This window comes from Panthera tigris, chromosome D3, assembly GCF_018350195.1.
Source record: "Panthera tigris isolate Pti1 chromosome D3, P.tigris_Pti1_mat1.1, whole genome shotgun sequence".
In the NCBI taxonomy this organism is placed as follows: Eukaryota; Metazoa; Chordata; class Mammalia; order Carnivora; family Felidae; genus Panthera; species Panthera tigris.
The window spans coordinates 29987561-30012037 of NC_056671.1; the positions used below are offsets into that span (position 1 = coordinate 29987561).

The following is a 24477-nucleotide window of genomic DNA, read 5'->3' on the forward strand; positions in this document are numbered from 1 at the left end:
AGATGCAAAGTCTGGGGGCTCCTGGGTGGCTCAGTCGGTTAAGTGTCCAACTTCTGCTCAGGTCATGAATTCACGGGGTGTGAGTTTGAGCCCCACGTCGGGCTCTGTGCTGACAGCTCAGAGCCTAGAGCCTGCTTTGGATTCTGTGTCTCCCTCTCACTCTGCCCCTCCCCCACTCACGCTCTGTGTCTCTCTCTCTCAAAAATAAATAAACATTAAAAAACTAAAAAAAGGGGGCGCCTGGGTGGCTCAGTCGGTTGAGCACCAGATTTCGGCTCAGGTCATGATCTCACGGTTCGTGAGTTCGAGCCCCACGTCAGGCTCTGTGCTGACAGCTTAGAGCTTGGAGCCTGCTTCAGATTCTGTGTCTCCCCCCCCCCCCCCCCCCAACCTCTCTCTGCCCCAATCCTCCTTGTGCTCTGTCTCTCTCTTTCAAAAATGAATAAACATAAAAAAATTAAAAAAAAAATTAATTAAAAAAAAAAAAGATGTAAAGTATGGCTTTGCTGATTTCCATTGAGGCCCGTGCTTAGAGTGTCTGAGGACAGTATACCCCCTTCTAAGTCTCCTTACGAGCCATGTCAACTGGGGCACATCCTTTAAGCTCTCTCAGCCTCAGTTTCTCCAAGTCTAAAATGGACAAAATTTTAGTAGCTACCTCACGGGGCTGCTAGGAGGGCCCCACAGAAGTTCTGCATTCTGCATGTAAGGTTCAGTGGGTGGTTAAGTTCACAGAGGAGGGGCTGGATGGCTTCTTTCAGAAACAAGTGCCTCACCCCTACACGGTTCTAATTCCTAAAGAAAGAATATACCCAGTGGACACCAGCAGCTTGCCAAGACTCTGCTTGGGTGAGCAAGGGAAGGTATTAATCATGGGCTTTATTTTTTGTATTTTCCTTTCTTTTTAATTTTTAAAAAATGTTTATTTTTGTGAGAGAGAGCGCACATGCGCGCGCACACACACGTACACGCAAGCGGGGGAAGGGCAGAGACAGAGGGAGACCAAGGATCTGAAGCAGGCTCTTCAGGCTCTTTGCTGGCTCTTTGCTGGCAGCTCTTCAGGCTCTTTGCTGGCTCTTTGCTAACCATGAGATCATGACCTGAGCCAAAGTCAGATGCTCAACAGACTGAGCCACCCAGGCACCCCATATTGTATTTTCTCATGCTTTGACAAACTGGGGTACTTGCTAATTCTAAAGAGTGCCTGTCCCAGGACAGGAAATGTCTTCCCCCAGGGATGCAACCTTCATGTATGAGCCAGCTGGTCTGAACCCACTTCCTCAACCATCTCCTCTGTTTCTCCCATCAGGCTGCTTCCCCTGGCCTGGATGGCTGGGGACTGCCCCTGTCTGTAGTCCAGAGCCCATCAGGTTATTCAAACCATCCAAACTTGTGACTTGCCTGCTCTGCCTCATCCAGGCCCTCCTGTGAGGCCAGAGCAAAGGCTCCAGTCATGCTGTGCTCTCTCCCTCTGCCTCCTGACCAACCCTGGTGCCCCCCCATATGGCCTTGCATGGTGTGATATCTCCTCTTGGGCACTGTAAATAATAAAACTCTTCTTCCAAGGCAGGTGTTTGTGCCTGTCACCTTGCCATCCCTAATTAAAAGAGAATCCTTGGCACATTTTAAAATAGACTGACCTTCCCTGTGAGGCCTGCATACCCACCAGTGGGGCCAGGCATGCAAGACCAGATGCATGCTTTATGTGACTTTTATTCAAATGGAAAAGAAGCCCCCTTTTACCATAAGAATGAAGTGATTTGATTGCCAACAGAGTTTAGTGAGGACCTTCTTTTTTTTTTTATAATTTTTAAAAGTGTTTTATTTACATTTGAGAGAGAGAGAGAGAGTGTGAGCAGGGGAGGGGCAGAGAGAGGGAGACACAGAATCTGAAGCAAGCTCAGCTGTCAGCAGAGCCCAATGTGGGGCTCGAACTCACGAACCATGAGATCTTGACCTGAGCAGAAGCTGGATGCCCAACCCAGGCGCCCCTAGTGAGGACCTTCTGACACCACCAATCGCTTTGATTTCCTTCCTTTGGCAAGGGCTGGGCCTCTCTGATGCTAATGGCTATTGGCCCCAAACTGCACATGAGGCCCATTCACTGGTTCTCACCTCTCGCTTGGCTTTCCAGAGGAACATCTCATCTGTGTGCCGGAAGGCTTCTCTGAGGGCTCCCGCGGGGTCTGTGGGCAGCTCCGGCCGGTGGGCCACGTTGGTGTGCACGTGTACAGCAGCATACCTTGCAGCGTCCACCCCTCCATGGCCATCAAACACAGCAAAGTAGGCTCGGTCCACGGGGTCCTGGTAGGGAATGCAGTGGGAATCACACTGACTTCGCCCTGACCAAGCTGTGACCTGGCCAGAGGCTTTGTCTGGGGGTAGAGTCCAGGTGCTGACTGGGGTGGGTCTGGAAGAATCAGCATAGACTCTGCCATCAGATAGGTCAACCTGACTCAAGCATTAGGAACTGGAAGATTTGGAAAAGGACAACTCTCTGGAGTTGGTTTCACCTTCTATACTGAGTTGCTGGAGCATAAAATGAGGTGCGATGTACCAGCGGCTCCCAGTGCTGGAGATAGAGCAGAGCCCAGTAACTGTGAGTCTGGGGCAAATGAGAGAATCCTGGGGCCTCCCCTTATAACAGATTTGGGCAGACCATTCCCCTTCCTCAGTCCTTTAGCTGGGAAAGCAAGGTGGCCACGGTTGGTCTGGCCCAGAAGCCAGACGATGGGACAATGAATAGGACTGATGGGACGATGAATCGGGTCTCTCAGACCTCCTGGGAAGTGCTCTGCCTCACCTAGCACCTTGGCCTTCAGATGACAGCTACAGCCGTTACTCCTGCTTCGGCTCTGGCTAGCAGCTCTGATGGGAACCCCAGGTGGCCCCCACCCCCTGCACAAGGCCTCCTAGGCTGTTCTGCTTGGGGGCCAGGAGGTGGAAGACTAGAGGTGGAGCACTCACAGACAGGCCAAAGAGCTGGTTGAAGGCAGGAAGGCACACGTGCCGGTCCTCCATTTTGCGGCGAGTATTCCGGATGGCATGGATGGAGACCAGCCACTGCCGCTGAGGAACCTGGGCACTCGAGGGCACCTGCTTCTGCCACTGGCTGCATACTTCCCAGAGCTGGTTAAAGAAACTTCGCGCCAGGCCCTTGGCATCCAGCACTGATGGGTATAACAGAAGACTGTCAGGGAAGCACCAACCAGACCAGCTGGGCTCCACTCGCTCTCCCTGCCACCCCTTCCCTGTGGCCCCTTTGGCTTAGCAGACAGCTCCCACCACAGGCCTGCACAGGCCCCATGAGCCCATGAACCCCCGGAGCATTCCGGCCTAGTAACAGGCACACCAGCCTAATAAACTATGTGTGACAGCCTGTGTCATCAGCAGTGAGCAGTGTCTGGTTTGGCAATATGCACAGGAAGGAACCTCCTGTCCCACAGTGAGCAACTCCACTCGTGGGAGCCCACCCCAAGGAAATAGCTGGAAATGCAAGGATAATTTAAGGATGAAGTAAAGAATCATTTATAATTGCGTGTTAATTAGAAACACTATGTATCCAGTGACAGAATAAATTACATTCTATTCTCTTGATGAAGAATTAAGCTGCTATTAATCATGATTTTCACAACTAAACATGCAACTGCCACATGGCCCAGCCACTGCAGCCCTGGGCTTTTATCCCAGAGAAATTAAAGCTACGCTCACACAAAAACCTGTGAGCCCCAGTCAGTGTTCCCAGCAGCTTCACCTGTAATAGGTGAAAACTGGAAATGGCCCAGATGTTTTTCACCATGTGAGTGGGTAAATTTCAGGACATCATGCCATGGGATACTGCTCGCAGCAGGAAAGAAAGGAAGGAGCTATTGGCAGGTCACAGAAACCCGGATGGATCTCCAGAGAAGTATGTGGAGTGAAAAAAGCCTATCCCCAAACTTATGTATTCTATGATTCCATTCATAGGCATTCTTGAAATGACAAAATTATAGAAATAGAGAAGATTAATGGTTGTCAGGACTAGGGACAGGGCATGGGGTATTAGGGTGGCCATAAAGGGTAATGTGGGATCCTCATAGGATGAAACTGTTCTGTATCTTGGCTATGTCAAGATCTTGGTCATGATATTTAAATATAGTTTTTCAAGATGTTACCATTGTGGAGGGACTGGGTAAAGGATGCATGGAATCCCTCTGTGTTCTTTTTTTTTTTTTTCTTTTAATAATGATGGCTTGATGGTTATTCTTTTATTTATTTTGAGAGAGAGAGAGAGAGAGAGAGAGAGTGTGAGTGAGCACAAGCCGGGGAGGGACAGAGAGAGAAGGAAAGAGAGGATCCTAGGCAGGCTCTGTGTTGACAGCGCAGAGCCTAACGCAGGGCTCGAACCTACGAATAGTGAGATCATGACCTGAGCCAAAATCTAGAGTTGGATGCTTAACTGACTGAGCCACCCAGTCGATTCCCTCTGTATTATTTCTTACAACTGCATGTGAGGCTATGGTTATCTCAAAATAAAGTTTAATGGAAAAAAATTACAGTGTAAAACAAAAATGGCCTTTTAGAGTGTGTGAGCACGTAAAATGCTTATGTCATGATATTAAGGAAATGAGAAAAAGAGAACAGAAAATCCCACATACAGTTTGATTGTGAGGACATGAAAAAGCCTTTAGCTGCTTGGACTCGGAAAATAAAATGCAGGAAAGGCATACAACCAAAATGTCAGCAGTGGTTGTCTGCAGGTGGTAGCTCTGCCTGTGAGGTTTTTTTCTTAAGAATACTTTCTTAGTACCTTTTCAATTTTCCATGACAAGTGTTAGCCCTAGTAATCGTTTCAAAATATGCCCATAAATTCATTGATGCTTTGATTGGGAGTCCGGTTTCCTTTCCCTCAAGCATGGGCCTTAGTGACCTGCTCCTAGTAAACAGAATAAAATGGAAGTGACCATGACAGCTTCCTAAGAGACACTGTGGCTCCCACCTTGCATGCTCTCCTTCTCCCTGTCTGTCTGTGTCTCTCTCTCTCTGTCCTGGTGAATCACTGGCCCTGAGGGAAGCCGGCTGCCATACTGTGAGGATGCTCAAGAAGCCCTGTGGAGGGTCCACGTGGTAAGGAACTGAGGCCTCCTGCCAATAGCCAAGTGACTGAACCACCTTGGAAATGGAACTTCTGCCCCCACTGGTTGTAAGCTCGTGACCACAATCTCCTGAGAGACCCTGGGCCAGAACTACCAGCTCAGCTGCTCCCAAATTCCAGACCCACAGAAACCATGGGATAATAAATGTTTAAGCCACTAAATTTTGGGAGAATTTGTTATGTAGCAACAGGTAACAGCTTCTACAACATGGCTTAAAAAAAAAGTGGGGGCGGAGGCTCAGTGGCTGACTTGGTTGGGTGCTCAACTTGGTTCAGGTCATGATCTCATGGTTCATGGTATTGAGCCCCTTGTTGGGCTCTTCCCTCACAACGCAGGGATTCTATCTCTGCCCCTCCTGCTTTCTCTCTCAAAGTAAATAAATAAACATTAAAAAAAATCCTATCTAAACCTGTTTTCTAAAGAAAAGATTAACAAGGAACAGGTCCCAAGGAAACCTCAGGTGACATGCCTCAGAGACTCTGTTCATTTCCACCTGTAAAGCCCTCCTGGGACTCCTGCTGGCCCAGGTACATGCAGCAGAGCCAGAGTCAGAGCCAGTCAGAGCCAGTCACCTGGGGGGGGGGGGGGATTTGAGGGCAGACTGAGGAGTGTCGCAGGTCACACGTATAGGACTTGGGGTGTTGGAGAAGAGCTCCTGCCCAAAGGCAGTGGCTATAGAATAAAAAGAGAGGCAGAGACAAGGTGGGGGGGGGGGCAGAGAGGGTCTGAGAACACAAGAGACTATGGGAAGACACATCTGAGGGAATCCATGCACCAAGGCGGGGGTGTCTAGAACTGGCCACTGCCACCATACCCAGGACACAAGGGACATTCAGGTGTCTGGCAAGAAAACGGGAGACCATCAGGACTGGCCTGAGGGGCTGTGGGTACAGGAAGGCTCAGCTCAGGGAAGACAGGTCCACATACACTTGGCCCAGTGAACCAACCCCCTGCCAACAAGTCAGGACCGTCATTCAGCTGGACTGCACAGTGCCGCCTCCCCCAGTCTCCTCCTTCTCTCCTCTGCAGATGGCTATGCTCGTATGACTACCTGAGCTGTTGGGCTCCTTTCTTCCCCCTCTGGGCTCTGCTTTTATTAGGCCTGAGACACCCAGGGAGGCACAGGGCACCGTGTACCCTCTTGCCTTAGGTTGTCCTACCATTTCCGTCAGCGTGTTTGAACTTGAATCTCGGCTTAAGCAAAGGCAATTACCACTGACAACGATAAGCAATGGATAAGCAATGGGAGGTTCGGCTGGCTCACAGACTCCTGATGCCACTGGCAGGAGATGCCTGCTTGTCTGGCTGAGGGCCTCATCCGGGCGCCCACAGGACCTGCTCACTGGGGAGGGGCTGGCTGGCGTTCCCACCTGACACAGCTACAGAGGTCTTAATCATATCTCTGTCCTTGAGCAGTGATGCTTATAACACCTGCCATGATGCCAATTTTGCATGAATGGCTTCGAAATGATAGACTTAACTATGTTCTGCTCCAGTGACAGGGATAGCTGATCAAGACCACAGGCCCAGGCCTGCGTGGAGGGCGGGGGCAGGCTGTGATTTCCTCCTACATGGGCCCCTCCCTCCTTCACTGGCCTGCGGGAACCCCCAGGTGTAGGGCACTGCGGGTGCCAGCCACCGCCTGGGGCCTTCCTGCCAGCAGGTGGCGCTGGTTTCCCGCCGGGACTCTTGGGTGGGGCGCTCCCTTTGTGGGGCTGTGTGCCTGCAGGCTTTGCAGAGGACAATGGCTGCCTGTCACTGTGGGCCTGGGTCTCCCCCAGCTCCCAGGCAGGAATGCGAGGCCGTGCTGGGATGGAACGTGGGCAGGGAGCCAGGGAAAAGGCAGGGCACACGGCTGAGGAGGGCTTGGCACCTGCTGAAGCGAGAGGCCACATGTTTTTCCTCTTTCTCCCCGGCCTGTTCTTGGTTTGTCCTCAATGCTTGTGCTAATGCTAAGCTTAAAGTAACATAGATAATAAATACGTGACCTGATGGAAGTAATTATATGCAACATATAAAGAGACAGAATCAGCAAATTGTACAGTAGTCTCCCCCTCCCATCTGCTTGCCTTCCGCGGTCTCAGTACAGGCAGTCAACTGTGGTCTGGAAGATGATCCTCTTCCTGATGTATCGTCAGAAGGTCGACAGTGACCTAACGCTACCCTGTAATGCCAGGTCATTCACCTACTTCATCTCATCATGTAGGCATTTAATTATCTCACACCAACACCAAGAAGGCGAGTATAGTACAGTAAGATATTCAGAGAGAGACCACACTCATACCACTTTTATGACAGCATATCGTTATAACTGTTCTATTTGAGTATCAGCTATTGTTGTTAATCTCTTACTGTGCTTAGTTTATAAATTCAAGTTGCTCATAGGTATGTGTGTATAGGAAAAAATGCAGAATGTATAGGGTTTGGTACCATTTGAGGTTTCAGGCCTCCCCTGGCGGTCTTGGAATATATCCCCCTTGGGTGAGAGGGGGGATCCTACTGTATTAGGAAAGTGAAAGAAAGACATGCAAAATAAGAGCCATGCCTGTTTCTGGGTTCCTCAGGCTGGGCGGTGTGGCTTGGGGCCCACCCTGCTAGCCAGTCTCCCAGGAGGAGGCAGACAGACAAGGCCCATCGGCCCATCCCCAAGCCAGCTTTCAGACACTGCAGAGTCTCCACCTGACTGTGTCCTGAGTTGGATCGGCCCAGACAATGGGCCCAAGCTCTGGCATTTTCTACCAGCTGGACCCTGAGGCCGCCCCCAGCAATGGCTCACGTCACCCTCCTGACTCCCACGCCACCCTGGGGCAATGTCAGCTGAGGCAGAAGAGCAAGTGGGTGGCTGAGTTACCACCTCAGTCTCCTCCCATGTAAAACGGGAAAAGCGTTATTCATCTCCTGAGCTGTTCTGAAGCTCAGCTGCCCTCCCTCTGCTGACCTTGTGCTGGTGTGTTTTCTCTGCACCTCCATTCTGCCACACTGTCATGAACACATGTGGCTGGCGCTGCCCTTTTGTGGCCCTCAGCCACATGTTGCCTGAGACCACCCCTCTAGCAGCAAAATAGGAAAGGCTGTGGAGCCCAGGTGAGCCCTGACATCTCCCAAACTGGCACTCCCTGAGGCCTTTCCCTTGTCTGGCTGGTGAGTCTGTCATGGGCTAAGCCTCCAGGCCAGGGAGGGAAGAGAACTCACGGGTCACAGGGGCCTTCTCTTCCTTGTTGTCATCTTCCTCCTCCTCCTCCTCCTGTCTGGGCAATTTCCTGAATTCAGAAAGGTCCATCTGCAGCAGCTGGGAAACCGCCTCGTGGGCCAGACATGAAGCAAGTGGTGGGGGAGCATTCCTGGGGACAGGAACAAGAAGTGAAGTGGGGCTGGCACTTCAGCAGAAGCTAATACCCCAGTGCCTACCCGAATGTTCCAGATGAGAGACCTCCTTTCCACTCAGGGGGCCCTGCCAGAGGTAGTGATAACTGCTCGCACCACAATGTGCAGCCACAAGGAGCAGGTCAGCCTCCGGGCCTCGAGGAGCTGGATGGGACATCCACTCAATGCCATTCATCAGGTCCCAAGCTACACCAAACATGGGTAGGGCTGGTGGGGAAGAGATGTGTCTGCTGGCCCCCGTGACCGGGCCGGACAACTGCCCAGTATCCAGACTGTTGACAGCTCATGGTCACCAATACCACCTGGGGACCTCTAGGGTTTTGAGTCTTATGGGTTGAATTGTGTCCCCCCCAAATTCATATGTTGAAGTTCGAACTACCAATGCCTCAGAATGTGAGCTTATTTAGAAAAAGATGCAATTAGGTCACACTGGAGTAGGGTGGGTCCCTAATCCAGTAACATACAGGAAATTCAGACACAGATGCACAAAGGGAGAACTCTATGCGGAGATGAAGGCAGAGGCTGGGGTAATGAGCCAGAAATCACCAGAAGGAACCAGCCCTGCTGATTCCCCGATCTTGGACTACAGCTTCCAGAACTCTGAGACAACACATTTTTTGTGTTTAAATTGCTTGGCCTGTGGTGCTTCTCACACCATGTCCATGGAAAGCCTCCCATGGCTCCCCCATGTGTAGGGGTCAATCCCCTTGGTGTCCCTATACCTCTAGATGCATCCTGACCCCAGAATTTGCCTCCCCACCAGTGGGAGCCCTTCACAGGCCAGAGGATGTGTGCTCATCCTTGTGTGTCTGTTCTTCAGGGCTGGGGGGCAATGCCCAGGGTAGCCAGCAATTCTCTGCTGGGCAGATGCAACTGGCTTTCCCCTAAGGACAACCACTTCCCAACAGCCAGACAAATGGGTCACTTCTCTTTGGGGGCTGGGTGTCCATGGTGTGTCTACAGACGGTCTTAGGAATCTACTGGGATGAATTTGTGATTTAAAAGGAGAAGGTGACTCAGGGCAGAAGCCTCTGGAACTGCCTTTAGAAAACAACCAGCCAAGACATGAGAAATGAGTTCCTCTGCTGTTTGGGGATTTCCTGCTAACTACTGGTTTTCCTTGTTCAAGCAGGGAGAAGGGGTGTTGCTCCCGGGGAGGTGGTGCTGTGACTTCCTGCAGGCCTACAGAGGCCACCAGGGTCAGGGAAGCAGCTTCCAGCAGTGGTGACTCAGACAATGCTTGGCCTCAGGCCACAGGCCTCACTTCCTGAATGCACTGTCCACCCCCATTCAGGGGTCATCTGCCTGTGCACCCTCCAGGCCCGTGGGCCCTGCAGCAGTCAGAGCTCCTAAAGATTCCAGAAGATTCTACAATGAACAGAAGGTGTGTGCAAGACCTAGGTACCCAAGAAATGCTCTAGTCCCACTTGCCTGCCTCAGGATTTTCAAGTTTGCAGTCTAGTAGCAAAGACAGAAATGCAGATGAATAATTATAGTGTAAGGTACAAACTGCTTGGGGACCTGAGACAGCACACAGAACCACTAACAAGGGGGAAGACAGGATATAAATCATTGCACCCTTGAACTTGGTGATCTGACTTTCTAACAGTCTCATGAATGACACCATTTACAATCTGGAAAAATGCCATGCGCCACTATGCTTAGAGCCCCTTACACCCAGGGGCCTGCACACCAGTGACAGGAACAGGAAACAGACGGACAGGAGCCCACCAGGAAGCTGCCAGGAACGTGCTGTGGGGTGTTACTGACAGACACAGTGTAGACAACACGTGACCACATGTGTGACTATAGGGTCTACACAGGGAAGAAATACTAGAAAAGGATGAAAATAACTGAAGATAAATCCCTTAAGATGACTGGAAAATACATGCCTTTACAATATTACGTTTTTGTTTTAAGTAGGTTTCGCGGAGCCCAACGCTGGGGCTTGAACTCATAATCCTGAGAGCAAGGCCTGACCTGACATCAAGAGTCGGATGCTTAACCGACTGAGCCACCCAGGCATCCCCACAATATTATGTTTTAAAAGTGTTTTAAGATGGATTTATTGGGGGGTTTACAGGGGCCATGACCCTTGGCCTCTCCCTCATGGCTAATGATCTCAGGCCTACTCCACCATCCTGCTAATTAACAGGGTGCCTGTTCAACACCTGAGCCCAGGCACTGCCACTAGGGCCTCATGAGGTCCCATGTCACCTCAAGCAAGTCCTGCTTTTCTTCTCCATGTAGCCTGAGACACATGGCCTCTGACATAACTAAAACTCCCTCACCCCCATGGCCCTGCACTCTGCAGACCCCTCCAACTGTCCCCTGACTTCTCCAGCTCAGGCCCATCCCTAGGCAGGAGGGCTGGTCACCTGCTCCTGCCACTGCCTGGCTGCCCTCCTCTTCCTCACCCCCTTTCATCTCCATCACCACAGAGCGAAACCAGCCCTACCTTCCGGGATACCCGCCCCTCTGGGCATGTCCCTCCTCTGTGTCCTTCCCTCCACATACCGGCAGCTGACTGACTGTTCACACTGGTAGCTTGTCCTTCTTCTGACTCTGAGCTACTAGCCTGGGGCTCTCTCCCGCCTCCATCCCCAGGTCACTTTCTCTTTATCCCTGTGGACGTGTCTTCATCCCTGGCATAGCAGGCACTATGCTGGTGCTCTCACTCTACCCAGGCTCTTGGCTCTCATGCAGGGGCAGCCAGGGTACCAATCCTCCCCGGCTTGCATTCCCCCCCCCCCCCACAGTCCCTAAGCCCTCACAGAAGTCCCAACGGCTGCTGTGGGGACAGACCTTGTGGCCCTGGGCCCTGAGGGAGGCAGAGCCCTGGGAACCCTCCTCTCCCCTCTCCAGAATCTAGCAACTTTGGCCTACTACGTTTCACCAACTTGCTTTATGCCACCTGCCTCTAAAATATTTCCTCAAAGCAGAACAGAACAAGCCAGTAACACCCTTTGCACATGCCACATCCTAAAAGGACATGGTCACCGGGCATGTCTTCCTGAGCTCTGTGGGCTGTGGGACTGTCAGGGTAGACATGGGCCAGCTCACACTGACCTTCACGCTCATTGACTCAGGCTCCCACCCCATATGCGGTGAGCAAGAGTCCTGAACTCTGCTGGATACCACCAAGCAGGCCCTCAGGGCAGGGTGTGTGTGCAGGGATAGAGCTGACCTGCCACAAAGGAAACATGCTTGGGGACACTAAAATAAAATGCCAGTATGCTGAGGCCAGGTGTGTGTCCCACTTTAGGGGTGACACAGTGACTAGGGACTGTGGGCCCAGCCCCTGGGGAGGAAGGAGGTTCACACAGATGCTGCATGGCCTACTAGCCCTTACGATCTGTTTCTTTCTCCCTTCAAATCTGCTAAGCTTGCTGTGTCTCATCTCTGTGCCTCAGCTGCCACCTGTGAACAGCAGACAAAACAACCTGGTCATTGTGGCCACGGGCAGAGTGGTAGGCACACGGCCTGGCCCTTGCCCACCCTGAGGCCTTGGCCAGTCTCTTAACTCACCTGGCCTTTGCCTCCCCATCTGTGAAATGGGACAGAAACAGGATCTGCTGCACCTGTCATGGGTTCAACTGTGTCCCCCCCCCCCCCCCCCAAAAGATATGTTGAAGTCCTAACCTGCAGTGGCTCAGAATGTCACCTTATTTGGATTTAGGGTCTCTGCAGGTGTAAGATGAGGCCATACTGGAGCAAGGTGGGCCCTAAATCTAATAAGACCGGTGTCCTTATGAGAAGAAACCCAGACAGAAAGAGAATGCCACATGAAGACAGACACACGGGGGGAATGCCATGTCATGATGAAGGCCAGACTGCTGTGATGCATCTACAGGCGAAAGAATACTAAGGCCTGCTGGCAAGAAGCTAAGAGAAAGGCCTGGAACTAATTCTCCACAGTCTTTGTTTGAGAGAGCATGACCCCGCTGACACCTTGATCCCTGACTTTTGGCTTCCAGGACCATGAGACAATACATTTCTGTTGTTCTAAGCCACCCAGCCTATGAGTTTATGATGACAGCCCTGGGAAAGCAATGCAGCACGGTTATGGGGATGGAAGAGGAGGCAGGACGTGTGGGGTGAGTGGCAGCTGAGGTCAAGTTCAACACATGGCACATGCCAAGCCCCTTGCTCCCATCCCGTGTGGTCCCCTCCTGGCTGGTACACCGCTTACCTGCTGCTCAGGAAGCCCATCGCCAGCTCGGCCAGCTCACCCTCCACCTCCTCCTGACTCAGCACTGTTCCTGGGACCTTCCATGGCAAAGGGGTGTCTAGGCTCAGTGGGGCTGGGAAGTCACGGAGGAAGGCGTCCAGGAAGCCCGGGATCTCCTCTGCCATTTGGCTGCTCTGCTGTGGGTCTCCAGAGGCCATGTCCACAGCATCCCGGGGGAGCTCTGCCGGGGTTCTGGGTGATCTTCACTCTGAGGAGAGACGTGAGGGTCAGCAAACAGCGCCCTGCTCTTGGGGTAACTGTGCCCTCACCCCACAGTGTTGAGTGTGTGGTGCCTTGCTTTCTCTCCTTTACCTCAAAACATCATATGGCAGGTACTACACCAAGCCCAGGGCCTCAAGGCAGAAGGTCAGGGCTACTGGCTTCACATATAGTTCAGAACACCCAAGTAAGTGGGAGCAACGACGCTGATCAGTGTCCTGACATGGGTCCAAGAGGGGATACTTGGGAGCCCAAGAGAAGTGGCCCAAGAGAAGGAGACAGAGCTGAGATCAGAGGCCACATGGGTGCCCTGAAGGAGAAGTGACAGAGAAGGAAGGTGTGTTCCTGGTGGAGGATGGCTGGCATGGCCAAGGGCGGGCAGGAGAGGGACTCCAGGGCCAGGCCATTGAGGCAAAAAAACACAACAGGTAATTCAACCTGACCCTGGGACCTCGGGAGCCAGAAGGTGAGGAAGTGATACCATCAGGTCTGTGAGCATAGAAGAGAGAAGGGACATCGGTTGGGGGAAGAAAAAAAAGAGTCTGGACAGTGCCAGGGCCGACCCTGGGCTGTTTTTGGACATGGACAAGAGGGGGAGTAGGAAGGGGCCCCAGAGGCTGCAGGGCACCCCAGGGGCGTGGGCAGGACAGAAGCCAGGAAAGTTGGGGACATCTGTGATGTGTTTTCTCCAACAGGAGCAGTCCTGGGCCTCCTAAGCCCTGGCTGAAGGAGAAGCACCAGGGAGAGCCCAGGCTGCTGGGCACTGGGCACTGGCTCCCACCTGTCACGCTCTTCCTCCCTCATCCTCAGGAAGGCCAAGGGCTTACTAGCTGCCAAGCCATAACAACCTTGGGAGCCAGGACGAGCCCCCATTTCATAGAAGGGAACAGTGAGGCTTGGAGAGGGGCAGCCCTCTGACAATGGACGGTAGGGTCCAGGAGGGATTCTGGAGCCCACAGTCATCACCACCCTGCCCAGCTCTTCTCCCACGAGGGCCTCACTCACTCATGGCTCCTGCCCTATTATCCTCCCCAAAGTGGGCCTCCAGCTCCTCTCTCCCAGCTCAGGACCTCCATGTACTGCCAGCCCATCTTCTTCCCTTACCCTGCCCCCTTGGGCCAGCAAAGGCCTGTCTGTCAGACTCCTGCGTGGCCCGCCTGGACTGCTGCTTCTCATGTTCAGCCCTCCAGACCCAAATGGGTCTGGAGCCTGTCTTCTGGCATACACCCTTCCCTGTTCGCTCTCAAAGCCCCACTTCCTACCCCACATCCAGGTGTGCCACACCCTGGCCACCAAGCACAGGCGCCTGAGCCCACCTGAGCATAGGCGCCTGATCTCCAGGTTTGTGAGTTTGAGCCCCACGTCAGGTCCTGCACTGACAATGCAGAGCCTACTTGGGATTCTTGGTCTCCCTCTCTCTCTCTCTGCCCCTCCTCTGCTCTCTCAAAATAAATAAACTTAAGAAAAAAACCCCAAAAAGCAGAAAAGCACAGGGTGAAAAGGAGAGGGAAAGTTCAATGTCTAATCTGGGAGAAATTTGGAGGGACATGGGAGGTAAACAAAAAACAAACAAACAGGGGCACCTGGGTGGCTCAGTCAGTTCGGTGTCTGACTTCTGCTCAGGTCATCATCTCCCAGTTTGTGAGTTCGAGCCCCATGTCGGGCTCTGTGCTGATAGCTCGGAGCCTGGAGCCTGCTTCGGTTTCTGTGTCTCCCTCTCTCTCTCTACTCTCCTCAGCTCATGCTCTGTCTCTGTCTCAAAAAGAAATAAACATTAAAAAAAAAATTTAAAAAAAAAACAAACAAAAAACAGAAAACCTCTCTCTTTCAGAGACTTGTCAAAAGTTGACTTTTTAAAGTGGCCACAGAAATAATATAGAAATGAGGGCACTTATGATGGAAGGTAACAGGGACAGATTTAAAATCACTGCCATTCTTCACGTTTACTTACAAATAGATGTAAGTACAATGTGACCCCAGGTTACAAAAGGCAAACAGGTAAAAAAAAAAAAAAAAAAAGATGGTCAAAGAGAAGCAGAAATCAGGACAAGAGCAGGTCGGAAAACTGTATTCTAACCATAAAGGTGAGACTTTGTGAACTGGGAAGATCAGAAAGGGCTGGGAGCCTTGTGGGGGGCGGTGAGGGTCAACTGGGGAGAAGGCAGGCTGGCAGAGCCGCACAGCACAGCAGAGCACAGAGAACCAAGCCAGAGAAAAATAAGAAGACTGTGAATTTCCCAGCAGCCTCTGACACCCTCAGGCAGAGAAGGAGGCCAAGCCACTTCTGCCAGCGAACAGCTCTGGCCTGTTGCTTAGGGGGGAGACAAATGTGAGTACCGCAGAGCTGCCCTCAAGCAACAGCCTGCACCCCCACTCCTCCTTCATGAAATGCCTTCTGCCTCCCAGCAATTCCGAGCCCAGAAACAATACTCTTACAGGCACTGGAATCTTAGGCGGCACAAAGAGAGAGCCTCTTAAGTGTATGATTAAGACCAAAATGAGAGGAGAGCTTGCTTGCTAACCTCCCCAAAATGCACAGGAGGGCCCTAGTTTGAGACACTCCCTCCTCCCCCGCCCCCCCCCCCCCCACCCCCGTGTAAATAAAGCACAGAATTCAAGACCCTTCACCTGCCACCTCACTTGCCAGGGGGCATTTGCTCAATGTTCTGGAATGCGGGAACCTCCTTGGGATGCTGTTTTCTGTGCCTGAAGTCCCCTTCCCCAGAGCCTGCCCCTTTCCCTGGGGGTTGGTGACCCCTCCTCTCTGTCTCTGCCCCATGCCCACTGCCCCAAGCCCAGGGTCAGGCACAGGCCTGGATGGCAGCCTGTGACATGCCTGCTGAGTTGGGTAAGGGTCAGGGGTGAGTGGGGACGGCAGCACGGGTGTGACAGTGTTTGTGTGCATGCTTGGCCTGTATTTGCCAGGGTGTGGACTGGCTTATTCCCAGGGCCTGCGCCAGCTGCCTTCCTTTGTTAGACAAGCGGGTGGCCCAGAGCCATCCTCCCTGCTGAGGACCAACCAGGCTTGTCTCTGTATCACCTGGCTGAGGCAAGAGGCCAGGAGAGGAACCAGGACACGGCTTTCCTTCCCTGGGGCCCAGCTGGGGTAAAAGTCAAGAGTAATTTCCTTCCTTGTCCTTTTTTTCAACAAACTCCAAATCTGTGATGTCTGCCATACAGTTATAAGCAAAACAATCCCTGCCTCCAGGAGCCTAGGGCTGAAAGATAAAGGCATGAAGAGGGCAGGAGGGAGAGATTCCGAAAGTAAAGGGGGCCCCAGAGAAAGCCCCAGTGCTAGGAGGGGCAGGGGACGGAGCTGTGGCCCTGAGCTCTTGCAGGACCACCTGGAGGGGACAGTCTCAGTAGCCAGCTGGCAGGTGGCGCAACATGAGCCAGAGCTCCGTTGGGGGCCCTGACTGCGTGCACTGGTGAGGGGTTCTGAGGAGGGGAGCTTGTGCGTAACGTCTGTGCAAATCATTAAGGCCCAGGGGTGGGCATGGGAGGAACACTGGGCTACCAACCCCCTTGTCACCTGCCTCAACCAGACTGGGCACATTTGGCCCATGGCCGGGTCCTCGGGGCTCCGGGAATGACGCTGCTCGTCGGCTGGCAGCCGCGGAGGCCGGCATAACGGTGCCGCCAGCCTACATCTGCCAGGGGCCCGAGGCTGCCAGCAACAATGGCAGTCTTCCTGCATCTCCGTCTTTTCACCTCCCGGCAACCTGTTGTCATTAATCCCCCTTTACAGGTGGGGGTTGCAGCAAAAGAACCAAGTGAGTTGTTGGAAGTCCCTCAGTGGGGTTCACACCCGGGAGTCTGTGGAGCCTGGCCCCTAACTGCAACAGAAACCCTGCCCACCCATCATTGGTCACCAGCCTGGGAATTCAGTCCCTCTTGGCTTCCCTTCTTTCATTTCTGTGCTCATCACCCTGGTCCAGCCCCTCACCTCCGAGTTCCTGTGCCTTGCCTCGTGGCATACCCTTTTGCCCTTCAGACCTCTTTGATCCAAGCTCTGCTGAAACTGTCACACCTTTGGGTCTAGCACACGGTCTTCCATGTGCTAGACCCCAAATAAAAAATACTTATTTTCCTCTAGTTTATCAGTTTTGACTCATAAGCTCAACTAATGCATATGTGTACAATTGCATTTTTCTAGATCGTGTGGACAAAATACTTGAGAGTCCTGCTTGACTTCAGGAGGTAGGAGTAATGCAAAAAATAGCAATCCTTAAGAACGGAAACTGCATCGTTACAAAGTATCGCCTTCATCTTTAAAAATTTGTCCATAAATGGAGAATTTTCTTTCTTTATTCCTAAGCAACCATGGGGAAGAACATGGTGTTAATTTTCCAGATCCTTTTCTACATACGTGACATTTTTCTCTTTAAAAAACGTGGTAAGGGGCGCCTGGGTGGCTCAGTTGGTTAGGCGTCCGACTTTGGCTCAAGTCATGATTTCATGGTTTGTGAGTTTGAGACCCGCGTTGCGCTCTGTGCTGACAGCTCAGAGCCTGGAGCCTGCTTCGGATTCTGTGTCTCCTTCTCTCTCTGCCCCTCCCCAACTTGTGCTCTGTCTATGACTCTCAAAAAATAAATAAATGTAAAAAAAAATGTGATGAAATATACATGACCTACAATTTATCATTCTACCCCAATTCTTAGGTCTATGGTTCTATGACATCAAGAACATTAACACTGTTGTGCAACCACCACTTTTTATAGGTGTTACTTTCTCTGTACTGAAGTCAGGAAGCCCACCCCTGTCTTCTTGGGTGTTATCATGGCCCTTTGTGCAGGGAACCTGGTAAGTGTGATGGCAGAAGCCAAGATGCTGGCTGCCTTCTGCCACTGCCAGTGGGTGGTGTAGGCTGAGATAAGCAGCCTGAGGACTGGCACCTTCAAAGAGGAAGTTAAAATATTCTTCGGAGAACAGGGATCAGCAGAGAAAGGTTTTTAAAGACAGGGTTGGCCTCAGGCAATATCTCAAAAGGAATTCTACAAATGAACTTGTATAGAGGTTTACAACTTTCAAAGTGGTATTCACATTGGTATTTGTTTTGTTACCTCTTGCACAACTAGGCTGCGAAGTACATGCTGTCAGGCCACACCGCGAATGAAGAAATAGGCTTGCGGAGGGTAACAACCCGCCTAAGGTCACACATGAGGAAATGGCAAAGCCAGACTCACATGAGGTCTTCTGATGCCTTTTGTCACTTTCAGCTCAGTTGTAGGAAGAAAAGAGTGAGATTTGACAACAGGCCAGATATGGGCATAAAGGGCAGAAGTGAGCTAGAGATGACCTCAGAGTGTTGGCCCTACATTCTATCTCCCATGGTGGGAGTACAGCTCGGCCCACAGAACTTGTCCCAGGAAATACCATGAGGACCTGTGTTCCGCTGGATGGAAGGCTGTGGGGGAGGAGTCCATCACCATCAACCGGTCCTCACTATGTGTTAGGTCCTGCATTAAAATCTCTACAATCAGGTGTCATTTCTCCCTATTGCACAGAGGTTGGGAAGCTTGGGTGAGGTCACACAGCTACCAGTGGTGGTGGAGTCCATCACCTCCCTGCCTGAGATTTAGATTTCACACATCTGGGGCTAAAGTTGCAGCAGCCCAAGGATTCCCTTTTATTAAAACACTCACTTTAAATACACTTGGAAGAGGGCCATGGGTGGAGGCAGGCCTTGGGGTAGGGGCACGTGGGCAGAGGTGTGGTCTGGCAAAGGTGCAGGGACTGGTGGGGTAGGGGTCAGGGCAGTGGGTCCAGGCCAGATGGTCCTAGGAATGGGAGCTCGGCCCGGGCAAATAGGGGGCACGTCACCCCTCAGCATCCATTCCGCTTCACCGCCCCCAGTTCCCACCTGGCCTTCGGCTCGGCCACACCCCCGTCGGCCCAATGGCCCCCCAACTCTACATCCTTGGCTCCCCTGCCCTCCAATTCCCTGCCTCGAGTTCCTCAGGCCCCCAAGTGTTCCCTCCGCTCTTCAGCTTCCCCACTCGGCCCCTGAACCCCTTGGGTCTTCCCATCTCGGCCTCCCTGCCTCCCCAGCCCCCTATTCCGCACCCTCTGGTTCCTCAGCGCCTCGTTTCACTCCTATATGCCTCAGGTCTCCACCTGAGCCTCACACCAGCGCGGTCAGCCCTCCGGTCCCACGCCTACCTCCACCCCGCCCCCCCGGGCTCCTCATTCCCCAGACCCCAAGGTCCTCACCTGCTACTCCGCCACTCCGGACCCCGCGAGCCGCTCCTTGCCGGCCCCGCCCACTTCCCGTCCCCGGCCGCGGCGGGCTCCGCGCAGGCGCAGTCGGACGGCGGGCGGGCGGGGTCAGGCCTCTGCTGCCCCCTGGTGGCCTCGCGGGCCTTTCATTACAAGTGGTGAAGAGCAGCGCCGCACCCAGAGGGTCGTGCGGCCACGCAGCGCGCCCCCCCCCCCCCCCCTTCCTGGATTCTGGAGCAAAAAACGCTCACTAGCGAATTGTTTCACTTCTCAAGCCTTGGGATGCTGGGTAGACGGGGGAAAGCAACACCTACGTCACAGCGCCCAGACATTAAGCAGCACGTGTTGTTGGCGGCTGGTGAGTGGCAGGGCAGGGTCCGAGACTGCCCCGGGGTCCGCGGACCACCAGGCCAGGGGGCACAGTGCCTGGGGCCCAGCATACTTTTAGCGGTTGTGTTAGTTTCTTATTGCTGCTGTGACAATTACCACAAACTTACACAAATTTATTTATTTATGATTCTGGAGATCAGAAGTCCGCAGAGCTCTCAATGGGCCTTAAGCTCCTAGTGTCGGCAAGCATGCGTGCCTGAATTTCTGGGTGCTCTGGGGGGAATCCGTTCCTTAGCCTTACCGATTCTAAAGACTGCCCATTCCTTGGCTGGCAGCCTCTTGCATCTTCAAAGCCAGGAACATTAGGACGAGTTCTCACGCTGCCACCTCTCCGACTGCCTCCTCTGATTCCGTTCCATTTTTTTTTTTTTTTTAATTTTTTTTTCAACGTTTTTTTATTTTTATTTTTGGGACAGAGAGAGACAGAGCATGAATGGGGGAGGGGCAGAGAGAGAGGGAGACACAGAATCAGAAACAGGCTCCAGGCTCCGAGCCATCAGCCCAGAGCCTGACGCGGGGCTCGAACTCACGGACCGCGAGATCGTGACCTGGCTGAAGTCGGACGCTTAACCGACTGCGCCACCCAGGCGCCCCCCGTTCCATTTTTAAAGATCCTGTGATGACTTTGGGCTGCCCAGATGATACATGGGTAATCTCCCTATTTTTTTTAATTAAAAAAATTTTTTTTAAATGTGTATTCATTTCTTGAGAGATACAGACAGAGCACGAATGGGGGAGGGGCAGAGAGAGGGGCAGAGCACGAATGGGGGAGGGGCAGAGAGAGAGAGAGAGAGGGAGACACAGAATCCGAAGCAGGCTCCGGGTTCTGAGCTGTCAGCACAGAGCCCGACACAGGGCTCGAACTTGAGAGCTGCGAGATACCTGAACCGAAGTCTGATGCTTAGCCACCCAGGTGCCCCTCCCTATTTTAAAGTTAGATGACGTGAAACCTTCATTCTGTCTGCAACCCTGATTCTCCTTTGCCATGTACTCTAACATCAACACAGATTCCAGGTATGAAAAGAAAACATGGACATCTTTGGGGGTGGGGCATTTTTCTGCTACCAAGAGAGGCCCATGAAAATGTTTTCTTTTAAAGCTAGAATAAACTTTTAGATCAAAGAAAATGTTTTAATATATGATATTAATATATTCATCTTTATATCAATGCATTTGTAAAGTATAATTTAAAAAATTTAATGGGGGCGCCTGGGTGGCTCAGTCGGTTAAGGGTCCGGACTTCAGCTCAGGTCACGATCTCGCGGTCCGTGAGTTTGAGCCCCGCGTCAGGCTCTGGGCTGATGGCTCAGAGCCTGGAGCCTGCTTCCAATTCTGTGTCTCCCTCTCTCTCTGCCCCTCCCCCGTTCATGCTCTGTCTGTCTCTGTCTCAAAAATAAATAAACATTAGAAAAAAAATTAAAAAAAAAATTTAATGGAGCAAGGACTCTCAAGAGTCATACTGCAGCCCCACCTCCTTGACTTCCTGGTCCACATACGGGCCTGTATCCTTCCCAGGAATTAGGGTCTCTGGGATGCTTCACTAATAGGAGGGGTTCAGTGATAGGGTCTCTGGGATGCTTCACTAACAGGAGGGGTTCAGTGAAGCAAGGAACCTTGGAGAACTAGCAGTTGGCTGACATGAAAGGAAGCCATTTTGGGTGGGGGTGAGTCTGAAAAGCAGGGTGTGTTTAGGTGGAGAAAGCAGGGTGGGAGAGGGGCGCTGGCTCATCCCATTCTCCTACTTAGACCCTCCTAGATCCTATAACCCCCTGTTAGTGTGGTGACCCCAAGAAAGCTTGAGGTTACTTTTATAACTTAAGACCGTAGACATGTTCCTTAGCTCAGCTGAGCCTGTTTCCTTACCAGAAAAGTGGGGACTACAGCAATATAGCAACCACACGATCTGATGGGGTCATTGTGAATTGTGAAACCCTGAATCGGTGTTTCTCATAGTGTGTCCAGACCACTGACATCAGAATGACCATGGGGGGAAGTTTGAGAACCATGGCACAGGTGAAGTGGTGCATGGGACAGGACCTCCTGCACTGTGAAGTGGTGTGCCTGTGAAAGCTGGTTTACCTGCAATCCTCTTCAGCTGGGGCCCATGTTAGACTCTTTGGAGCACTAATTCTATTCAAGGTCAGCGGCTTAGAGATGACAGAGAAGTGAGGTAGTGCCCCTTGCCCTATGGAGCTGGCCCCATAGGGGCACGAAACCAAGGCATTGCCTGTGAGATTACCTGTGCCCTGTGGCTTCTGTCAACCTCTCCCTGTCTGCATTCCATCACGCCTCAGCTTCTGGCTCTTGGCTTTCAATCTCTTGAAAGCAATCTTTCAATGTCACCCACCCCACCTAGCCAGTGAGTTTGAGCTCTGCTTCTCCTACAAGGCTGCACCCCTGGCTTAGGTGAGCAGACCACATGGATCTCCCAAAGCGTTCAGCCTGGGTGTTCCTCCCACCTCTGCCCCCTGTGACTGAACCCTCTCTTGGTCCCCAAATGACCATTATTCTGGAACCTCACCCTGAACCCTCTACTCCCCTGCTATAGGACCTCATGTGTCTACAGGTGGTTATACCTAACCCCTCCTCCTATCTTCCTGCCCTGTCCCTTCACACATTGCCAGACTCATCGTAGAGATGGGGTGACATTGCTCTTGGGTTTTCAAACCATTAGTGATGCCGTGACCTTGGAAAGAAGTTACAAACCCTTACCCCTGACTGCCTAGGGACCCCCACTTGGCTTCCTATTTCCAGCAGTGCTGCTTTCTCAAAGGGGGCTCTCAGAGCTCCCTTGGTTGCTGGTATCTTCAGGTCTTTGAGGGCCTGACGATGGAGGGTAGAGGGGGAGTGGGTTCACATCTGCAAGTCTGTGGTGCCTTCTCCTGTCTAGCAGCCCTGGAAGGGATGCCACACTCAACTGAGCAAATGCTCATGGTGCACCTCATGACAATGTGTACTGGTCTCAAAGTGACAGGAATGGGTGTTGTCAAGGGCAATGGTCTGCGTCTAACCAATTCAGCCAGACAACCAGGCCCTGCTTCTGTGAGCCATACACAAAGGCCTGGTCTACAGGAGTTCTGCTCCCTGCAGCCCCAGAGCAGGTCAGCCTGAAGCCACTGAAGCAGGTCAGCCACCTCCCTGACCTCAAGGGCAGGAGGTGCAGTCTCAAGGAGCACATTAGGCTGTTCTGGACGGAGTGGGCCTCATCTCTTCCCGTCCTCCTCGCTCCTGCAGCCACCTTGGAAGTAGCAGGAGGCTTGGATGCTGTTGGTTGGTATGAGATGAAGAGACCCAGAAGGCAGACTTGTTTCGAATGCCAAGGAGATTCATACACAATGGACAATTGCAGAGAAAAATGAATGAACCTTTTATGATTAGCCCTGTTTGGGGCTGAAACCTTAGTGCAGAATTCTAGTAAGGAAGGAACAGGTGGTTTGGGCTTAAAGCCGAAGGTACAGTTTCTGTCCCCCTAAGTCCCTCTGGCCATCTACCTGGGCTGCTTGTGTGTGTGTGTGTGGGGGGGGGGGGGTCCTAGAGCAGAAGGGAGTTGGGTCACCTTCCCATGGAGAAGGCCCTGGGTCCGCTCACTATTGACAAGGTGGCAGAGCAGTCAGAGCCCTGTGCCAGGGACACTATCCACTAGCAGATGTGGCCTTGTGAGTGCCCCAGAATCTGACCACAGCAAGAGGGGAGGGAGGAGGAACACCAGCATTCTGGAAGCACCTCTTTCCCTGTGACACTCCCAGCAGCCGTACTACACCTTCCTGGGAGCCTGCCTCCAGGGGCAGCCTTCCGGATGATGATGTGTCACCATGTCACTGCCTATTCTCTTTGAACTTCTTGAATGGTTTCCCAGTGTTCCAGGGACACGAGGAGTGGCTCTTTGGGATCTCCCCAAAGAGGGAGGCTGGAGGGTGCAGCATTTGCTTGGAATGCTGGGTGAAGTCACAGGTTTATTCACGGAAGCTCTGCTCAGAGCCTTGTTATATTCTAGTGTGAACTGTGAATCTAGTACCCAGATAGACAACGTGCAAAATAGTTCTGACCCGCCCTTCATGAAGGTGTTCCACCACACAGCTTGGAAAGCTATTTTTCCGAGCTCCCGTGTGGTGGAGCATGGGCAGGAGTGGCATATTCAACACGTGGTTGCCTAATGTGAGTGCTCCTCTGTGGGGACTGGGGTGGTGGTGATGGAGCACGGGAAGGACATTAGGCGGAGGGCAGCCCACAGGGCTGTTTGGTTTATGGATTATCTTCTAAATCACGCAGATGGGGGCGCCTAGGTGGCTCAGTCGGTTGAGTGTCCGACTTCGGCTCAGGTCATGATCTTGCTGTCTGTGAGTTTGAGCCCCTGCATCGGGCTCTGTGCTGACAGCTCAGAGCCTGGAGCCTGCTTTGGATTCTGTGTCTCCCTCTCTCTCTGCCCCTCCCCCGCTCATGCTCTGTCTCTCTGTCAAAAATAAACAAACATTAAATCACGCAGATGGCTTCAGTGGGGCTCCCTGCAGTTCACCCTGGGAAGTGACTGGCCTGCCTCTGTTTGAGACAGTAAAGGCTTGAGAACAGGAATTGGAAGAGGCCCTGGGAGGCTGCCAGGGTCGCATACACCACACACAGACCTGCTCAGAGCCACCGTGTGACCCCAAAAAATGGGCTGCAGGGAAGGCCAAGGTCCAGTGAGGACTTCTTTCAGCCCTGTCTCCTCCACCAGGCCTCCCTCCTATGACACCTGCCTGGGATAACAGGCAGTTGGTGCCTTCCTTTCTTCCTTGCAGACATCAGGGACGCTACCTACTTGTGCTACCTTGCTGTCTGTTACACATACTGAATTATGACGTGAGCCTCAGACTGAGCTTGATCCCCCTTTCCACACTTGGTGGCCTCCCTACAGGCACCACC

The 24477-nt window shown here is 52.4% G+C and overlaps 1 protein-coding gene across 3 annotated transcripts in view; it reads right to left on the reverse strand.

The window, feature by feature from the left end:
- The window catches only part of PPM1F (protein phosphatase, Mg2+/Mn2+ dependent 1F), a 29872-nt gene extending 10654 nt beyond the window's left edge, over positions 1–19218 (reverse strand). Inside the window, exons 1-5 of one of the 3 annotated variants that reach the window (XM_042961581.1) lie at positions 19183–19218; positions 12712–12958; positions 8328–8476; positions 2968–3170; positions 2116–2304 (exon numbers count right to left, since the gene is read on the reverse strand). In XM_042961581.1, the coding sequence (XP_042817515.1) occupies positions 2116–2304; positions 2968–3170; positions 8328–8476; positions 12712–12908 (738 nt within the window). In that variant the 5' untranslated portion in view covers positions 12909–12958; positions 19183–19218. Of the gene's footprint in view, positions 1–2115; positions 2305–2967; positions 3171–8327; positions 8477–12711; positions 12959–14552; positions 14596–18032; positions 18837–19182 lie in introns of those variants that run through there. The other 2 variants (XM_042961582.1, XM_007091082.3) reach the window with 2 other exon arrangements.
- Positions 19219–24477: the final 5259 nt, after the last annotated feature.